At 41.8% G+C, this 8,867-nt stretch overlaps 1 protein-coding gene across 2 annotated transcripts in view; it reads right to left on the bottom strand.

Annotated features, from left to right (window-relative positions):
- Positions 1 to 217: 217 nt before the first annotated feature.
- Positions 218 to 8,867, bottom strand: part of TUBA8 (tubulin alpha 8) — a 122,086-nt gene continuing 113,436 nt past the window's right edge. For both annotated transcript variants that reach the window (XM_085652110.1, XM_085652109.1), the window contains exons 4-5: positions 6,926 to 7,606; positions 218 to 609 (exon numbers count right to left, since the gene is read on the bottom strand). In XM_085652110.1, the coding sequence (XP_085508236.1) occupies positions 316 to 609; positions 6,926 to 7,606 (975 nt within the window). In that variant the 3' untranslated portion in view covers positions 218 to 315. The remainder of the gene's footprint in view (positions 610 to 6,925; positions 7,607 to 8,867) is intronic.

Genomic DNA, 8,867 nt, shown 5'->3' with positions numbered 1-8,867 from the left:
AGCTTTAATTTCTTCACAAGCTCCAAAACCTGATTGAGGTTGGTGGTTCCTGAAGAATAGACTGAGTGTGAGATAGTTAAATAGTTGTACAGCATAGCAGCTAATTTTAGTCATGTGAGGCAAATATTTATTAAGAAAATATGTGATGAATAGTTATAAGATCTCTCTCATTTCATGTTTCCCAAGAACCTCAAATAAAAATAGCAGATGCGTCATGAAATGGGCAAGGCTTTTATTTTATAATTGTCTTCATTATCACCCTCAAAAGAGTCTCTATCTTTCTCCGGTACTTATTCATAAACATGTAAAGACACATTAAAACTCATCTCCTTCGTTTTCGTCCTCAAAGGAGTCTGTGCCCACTTCTTCATAGTCCTTCTCCAGGGCGGCCAAGTCCTCCCGGGCCTCAGCAAATTCCCCTTCCTCCATGCCCTCGCCCACATACCAGTGGACAAAGGCCCTCTTGGCATACATCAGGTCAAACTTGTGGTCGAGACGAGCCCAGGCCTCAGCAATGGCGGTTGTGTTACTCAGCATGCACACTGCCCTCTGAACTTTAGCAAGATCTCCTCCGGGCACCACTGTAGGGGGTTGGTAGTTGATCCCAACCTGAAAATTAAAAAAAGGGATTTATTAAGAGGAAATGGCTTATAAACTGCCCTTCCTAAAAATTCTCAAAAACGTGCATAGTGTACAATCTGCAATAATATCAATGCTGGTTAGTGGACTTACATTTCTAAATGTTTGCCTACAATTGTTGTCCCGATCACTGTAAGAAATGTGACCTCAAATTTCCTTCTTTCACCTTAAAACTCCAGCTCCTCAAAAAAAGTTTGAAATATCGACCTCTAGCTGATCCTCTCATCTGCAAGTCCCTCTTGCGCTCCATAATGCTGTCATTAGTTTGAACTTTAAACTACCTGAACTTCCTGACAGTGTTCTAAACCTTCCATTTTCAGCCCTCTTAAAGCAGTTGGATAAGTACTTTTTTGCTTTCTGTGTTTACAATTCCCTAACCTTATTAGTATGATCCATTTCAACACGAGTCCCACTTGTATGTCCATTTCTAATCACTTTCATTAACATTCTCTTAAAGGCATCAAGCTCATCATTATTCAGATTTTAAGATGGACCCTCTGATGTATTTACACTTTTATTGATTGGGCAGTTCTAGAATATCAGTGACTTTATTAAAGATAATATTTATATTTATACAGTCTCATAGATCACTAATTCCTCGATCACTTGATAATTATTAACAGTTTCATTGATTGGATCGTTCTCCCACCTCGCCGCCAAGACTTGGAACACCCTCCCCATCCACCTGCGTTAGACCCAGGACCTGCTGACCTTCAGGAGACTTCTCAAGACCTGGCTGTTCGAGCAGTAGCAGCTCCTCCCCCCCTTTGGCGCCTTGACACCCTCACGGGTGAGTAGTGCGCTCTACAAATGCTTGATTGATTGAATAGTTCTTGAATATCAGTGTTTTATTAAAGATAATATTTAAGTTTGTACAATCTCATAGATTACTAATCCCTCCATCAATTGATAATATTTAATGCAGACGTTCTCATAGATCTCTAATCCCTACATCACTTTTCTTTGTAAAATCAGAAATTAGATATTGGCTTTAGTTATGATATTCATATTCCGCTTTTTGATTGATTTAGGAATAGTTACGTGTGATATCTTATTCACCTTTGTATATACCAGGCTCTCAATCATGGAATCGTTGTCCAACAGAATCGGTTGGATCGATACACCCTACATAGTGATGTTCTTAGTAAGTACCCAGTCCAATGATTGTGCTTTATTATGTGTTGGCAATTAAACCCTATCCAAACACCTCCAGATTATTTAGAAAAGAGGCTTTTCAATGTCTTTGATTTTGTTTGCCTAAATATAGAAATCGGTTATAAAGATCCGATCTCCTTGCTATGTCCAGCAGTTGTACAGATCCACAAAGTCATCCTCAAGAAGTGAGTTGTTTGTGCGCCACAACTACCCATGAAATTTGATCAGTCAAGGTTTATTGACAGACCACAGCATCAAATGATTTCTTATTGTTGGTTCTACAGGGTGAGCTTGTATTGTTTCGAGGTACCAAAGAAATACCAAAGCCAAGCTCTGTGTTGCTGTTCTGATTGGATATAACAGCGGTTTGAGAGTATTTTGCGGATATCAACTGTGCAACCTTCTTTCACCTGTTTATTTTACACGATGAACGTTAACATTGCCTTTTTATGGCTTATTAAAATATCAAGCATGGGAGTAAAAATCAATTGGTGCAGCTCAATGTACAGTAACACAGAGTAGTGACAAAATGCAAGGATTAGGGATGCGGTAAGGAAGAACTTTGGGGTTAGGTTTAGATTGTGTTTAGGGGTTACTGGCAAACACGGAGTGTACAAAGTAAAAAGTATCTATAAAATGTCTGAGGTGCAAATGTACAGCCCTTTACATCCCTTACCTTGGACCTACATATGTTGATGAGCTTTTAGTCTCTTACCATAGCAGCTATTCCAGTAGCTGTGATGGTTAAGACATTTTTATTTGTGTTTAAAGCAAAACAATTAGGACCAGAAAATGCCATCCCATACCCCTTCTGCTCCTCCCTTAGTGAAAGCCAACCTACAAAGACCTAGCAATTCAGAACTCAGGCCATACATTTGAGTCTGCTCAGGGTAGAAAGAGAAAGACTCTGCCACACTTGAGCCCCCACTCTGCCATTATTAGGGGGACAGGAGTGAAAGCATATAGAAGTCACGAGGCCAAAGGGTTAGCAGAGCATTGTACACCAGCGCATGAGTAGCCCTCCCCCTCGAAAAGTTTAGCAGCTGAGTCTCTCATATCAGCAAAAGGACCTATTAAGGGGTTTGCAAACCTCCAACAAAGTCTTTACATTTTTTTGTTTTTAGTGAGTAGTCTGTTGAGGTTGGGAAAACTCTGCTCAGCAGATCTGGCATCAGATTCTCTTTCCCTGGAATATGTGTTGCAGTAAGAGATTGAAGGTCTATCTCTGCCCAGACAAGAAGTTTGTAAGCCATTTAATTAGGGAGTACACTCCCCCCCTGGGAACAATATAGGTCTTTGCTACCACAGTGTCTATTCTGACCAGCACTGCTTGTCTAATAGACGAGGATCAACAATCCTGAGGGCTGTGTATATTGCAGTCAGTTCTCTCCAGTTCACTTACTAGTCTTTTCTGTCCTGGAGCACTGTTCCCAGTGACACAGCTGGTTCAAAGTTGGTCCCAGTCCCTCTAGACTGGCATTTGTCTATATTATTAGAGGAGAGAATAGATGGATCCACTCCCCTGGAGAAATTCACTGGAGTGAGCCACTATGTAAGTGCTGACGCAAGTTGCAAGTCATAGGAATTGGAGTCTCTAGACTTAAGGAGGTTGGGGCCTGATGGTGAAGGATGTGAAGGATCAAGGATTTCTTATGACACTTCACCCAAGTGACTAAAAATACTGTGGCTGCCATAATCCCCTTGCACTTCAAGCCATAAACGTGCTGGAGTTGACTGAATCTTCACAAGAGTCCAGAGGAGGTTCCGTAGTTTGTATATCCGTAGCCAAGCGATGGCTTGAAAAGGCCTCCTTTGTACTTTAGATGTTGAGGAGTTTGAAGACGCGATTTTTCTCAATTTATCAACCAGTCTTGACCTTCGATTAAAGTACAGACTCTTCAAATGTGATGTTGTGTCTTCTCCAAAGTTGAGCCATGAATATGCCAGTCATCTAAGTATGGGTGGGGTTGTATGCCTTCGTCTTGTAGAGTTGCCACCAAGGGAGCAAGAATATTTGTGCAAACCTTTGAGGACGGCTTTAGGTTAAACGGCAGAACAATAAACTGATTACAGTTGTTCACAGCAGCAAACTTGAGGAATTTTCTTATAGCACTTTCTGATGGGCGTGTGACAATATGCGCCCTGCAGGACTACTGAACTCATGAAGTCTGCAGGTTGTATCATTGGAATTACTTCTTGAATTGTCTCTATTTGAAAATGTACAGTGTTATGTACATATTGATGTTTCTTAGGTCAATTATTGGAAAAAAATATTCCCCTCAAGATTTGAGCACAAGAAATGTAATTGAATAAACTCCTTGCATCTTCTCCAAATGACACAGAATATATTGCTCTCTTTTGTAATAGCTTCTGAGCATCTACAGTAGATTTCATTAGAAGTTCCAGTGGAAGAGGGCCCGAATAAAAATCTGGAAGAGACAGTTCAAGATAAACTCCATCGAGTAGCCTTTTTCATCACATCAATAACACACCTGTCTGGTAGATCTTTTTCCCAAACTCTGTAGAGGTGTTTGCGTCAACCCCCTACCTGACTCAGAGGATGAAGTGAAGTTGGGTTTAGGAGGTATAGACGGGGGACGCACATTAGAATCAGATGCAGGATTTCTTCCTCTTTCCCTTCCTCCTACAGATCAGCCTTTATCCAAACCATCTTTAATGCTGGGCAATTCTGGGATGGCTTAGGCTAAGAAAATGAAGGACGAAAATGAAATGTAGAAATTAATTTTCTGTCTTCTGCAGCTCTTTTTACGGGTTAGTCCAAACGAAGGCCAAAAATGTTAACTTGGGAGAGTTTTCTGTTTCACATCTCCTTTCCATGCTATAAGTCAGTAATTTCTACTTGTTGCTATTAAAGAGATAGATGCTCTGACTGAACCCAAGGGTATATATGCAAGCAGCTTTAAGTCATATCTAAGAGGTAGGAAAAGTCTGACACTCCACCAAAGCCAAAAGCAAGCTATGAAAGTCTTTAATTAATTAATGGTTCATAGGCTACGCAAGCATGAGCTCTGAGAGTGGAGCGGGTAGCTGCATGCTGAGGTTTCAAAGCTAACTCCACTCTCTTATCAATGTTATCAGAAGGGGTCGAGTGCTCATAAGCAATGAATCATATATGCCACCATTTTCAAACTGGAAAGTCAGAGATTTTGAAAAAAATCTAATCGGCAGAATGCATTTTTCCCCATTGGCTTATATTGCAGCAGAGACTATTTTAGACGGGAGATACCTAAATAAAGACATTTTTGGCTTCACAAATCAAGCCTGAATATGGACTTTTGGCATGTATATAAAAGAGAGTCTCTTTAATGGTATCTGAAACCATCTGGTCCCAATTCTGCAAAGGAACATTTTTTCCAGTTTCTGGGACCCGAGTCTTCCTCAGGATCCTTCTAATCCTCTTTAATAATCTTCTACAGAGGTTTTGAGTCTCCAAAGCAAATATCTTGAGACTACATTAGCCTCCTCTCCTGAGATGTAGAGGGTTCAACTGGATCTTCAAACCCCATATTAGCACAGAGATGAGTTATTTCATTAAGTACCTCCTTTTAAATATAGCGTCACCTAGACTCCGTGTCAGGAGCATTGTCAGAATACTGAATTGTACCCAGATCTTCATCTCCTGAAGTTCTCTGGGTCCCCAAAGGAGGATGAATCACACGTAGTAAGAATGGAAGAAACTTTACTAAAGCTGAAGATACGGCTTCATCTATCATGGATTTGAATACATCTACATCTATGTTACAATCCGAAGATTTATGTGTAGTACGGCTCCTGTGCTTCTTATGGAGCCTGTGGTGGCCTAAAAATCTACCTTCAGAGCTGCAGTGCTTTTATTTTTTAAGAGCTCTGACCCTGACATTCCTCAGACTGATGCTGCTCGTTTTACCATTAGCGTCCGAGTAAGGTCACATAACCAATTTCTGGTCCGTATTGTAGTAACCACATCCAGGTCAATGTTTAGCAGTTTTCCAATGAGTTCCTCTTATGGTGCAGAATGCAATAATTACCTTATTGTCAGGTGGTCCAAGTCAATCGTTTTCAGTTGGGCTACTTGGTTTTCTTGAATAAAGTACTAGTCTAAGCCCCTCATCCTCCACGCATGCAACTCTCCGAGTCATAGATCCTCTATAAAACTTGTGAAGGCGCCATACCGTCTATGCATGAAACTCATAAGTAATTTACCTACAGTCTATATTAATCCACAGTCCAACAGAAGTCAGAAGGGAATAAATAATATGTGGGCAACATGTGTGGGTCACCACATAGCTCCTGGATGGATGTAGACCACTTAAATGGATTCCCTATTGCTTCCCCCTCATGCCCTCCCAGGAGTGTACCCAGTATCCTTATGTTCCCCCTTGGCCCCAAACAAAGAAGCATGGAGCTTTCAGCTACAACCTGCACGCCTCCTCTGTCTGGAAAGGATGTTTGGGCACCAGACGTTTATGCAATGATTTTCTTTCATTCCTGCTTGTATTTACCTAGTTACAGCACTTGGAACTGAAGAACAAAAATCTTTACCCGTATTGAAAATGTGTAAACTATAATCTTGAATAAAAGTAATGGGAGCCCAAGTCACTGATCTATACACATTTGAAATCTATACTGCACAGGCTACCGCCTATTAGGTGAAGACTCCTCTTGCTGAATAACCTTTAAAAGTAGCAGTACATGGGAAACATCTGATAAGGGAATTATTACAATGTATGGCATGGAATGAGTGGAAAGGGGAGCAGAGGATGAAGGAAAGGTCAAGAGAGATAATTGCACCAATTCCATAGTATTGAAATTCAGGTAGTCATTGCGAATTAGTGAGTTTGTAATTAGTGCCGGAAGGAGATTAAGTCACGCTCTAAAAAGAAGGCGGATAGGAAGCAAAATCCAAATTCTGGTAGCCTTGTGAAACAATGCTTGGGATGAAATGTAAAATGTTACTGTAGCTTGATCTGTCAAGATCAAGGATATAGTTATATGCATTATAATATGTATTAGAAATGCATGCATGCATATTTTCTTCATTATTATATAATAAAGTTAATTTCTTCTCCTCCCCTCTACTGCCATTCACATATCCCATCCCCACGTAACCTTATAGTACCCTTCCTCTCACCTTAAAGCCAGTGGGGCACCAGTCCACAAACTGGATAGTCCTCTTGGTTTTGATGGCGGCGATGGCCACGTTAACGTCCTTCGGCACCACATCCCCGCGGTACAGCATGCAGCAGGCCATATACTTGCCGTGCCGTGGGTCGCACTTCACCATCTGGTTATTGGGCTCAAAGCAGGCACTGGTGATCTCGGAAACAGACAGCTGCTCGTGGTAGGCCTTTTCTGCTGAAATGATTGGGGCATAGGTCACAAGTGGGAAATGGATGCGTGGATAAGGCACCAGGTTGGTCTGGAACTCGGTTAGATCAACGTTGAGGGCACCATCGAATCGCAGAGAGGCAGTGATGGATGAAACGATTTGGCTAATCAGACGATTGAGGTTGGCATAGGTTGGACGCTCAATGTCCAGGTTGCGGCGGCAGATATCGTAGATGGCTTCATTGTCCACCATAAAGGCACAGTCCGAGTGCTCCAGAGTGGTGTGAGTGGTAAGGATAGAGTTATAGGGCTCCACTACCGCAGTGGAGACCTGGGGGGCAGGGTAGATGGCAAACTCCAGCTTGGATTTCTTTCCATAGTCCAGGCTAAGGCGTTCCATGAGCAAGGAAGTAAATCCTGAGCCAGTTCCACCCCCAAAACTGTGGAATATAAGGAACCCTTGTAGGCCTGAGCATGCATCACTCTGTAAAAATAAGAAAATCAATAGGTAAGTACATGTTACCTAAAATCTGGGAAGAAAAATATTTAATTCCTTAACATTTCCCCACACTGTCAAAATATTAGTAAGAACTGATCCAGGCAGAACAAGATGAGCACATCTTAGATTTATATTTACCCACACCCTAGAAAATGCACAGAATCCATGAGCAGTTTTGTCTTGTGTACCAACTACAGGCTATCTTGGTAAGCCAGAGATTTCACTGTAGTTGAGCGGAAGGAAGATATTTTATTTCAAAATGCAAATAATTCAAACTTCTTAATCAACATGGTGGCGATATGCGGGTTCTCTGCAAAGATACTTACTTCAAAAATAATTCTTCTGTGATGCCAAAATAAATGTGGACGTTTCAGGTATGTTCTCAAACGCTGGTGGCCATCCGGACCCCTGAGTTTAGAGTTCACTAGAGTTGAGTATGTCAGGTTTGGGGAAGTCCCAAGTAGAGCCCAATGCAGGACACTTGGTAGGAGCTGACAAGAGCCTCACCCAGAATGGTGTGAGCTCTGTAGGCAACACTACCTCTACTAATTCTACTACTTTTGTTTATAGTCCTCTTACTGCTACTGATTATATTGTTACAACTACGGCCACTACAAACTGTACTGCTGGTCACATACTGGTTCTCCCGGCTCATTTAATACTGGATACCCCTATTACTAGTACAACTACGGCAATGACTGGTGTATGATGGAGCACCTGAGCACAAGATGGCAATGACTCATATGATGTGGAGGCTTCTGGACAGGATGCCAATGGATGGCATACACTTACTAAAAGTGACAGAATGACATACAGAAGAGGCTCTTCATTGCAAAACTGGTGGATGTAGTGTGCGGGGACTCATGTATGTGGCGTCCATTGTGACTTTTAGGGAGAAGGTCACCTTGTTTGTTAAGAATTGCAGTACTGTCACCTAGTTTAACACAGATCATACATATAGCGCCTTTCCAATGAGCACAGGCTCAGCTTCCAGTGATAATACCCTTATACCTGTGGTGCAGATAAGAATTCCTATGAAGGAAGTTGGTAGAAATCATTGGCCTCTCACACATCGGCCATTGACACAGGGGATCAGTCACACTGGTGCTCTTGCACGCTCTCATCGGGTACAATAGGGACGGGGGCCTGATCTTTCAACTATTCCTTGCTCTTACAGCAGCCTATAAAATCTCACTGAAATGCATCTGACCCTTCCATTCAAACCACAGCCACATAGTTCACTTTG

Source organism: Triturus cristatus, chromosome 4_1, assembly GCF_964204655.1.
Source record: "Triturus cristatus chromosome 4_1, aTriCri1.1, whole genome shotgun sequence".
NCBI classification, from domain to species: Eukaryota; Metazoa; Chordata; class Amphibia; order Caudata; family Salamandridae; genus Triturus; species Triturus cristatus.
This window is presented reverse-complemented; position numbering and strand designations above follow the sequence as displayed.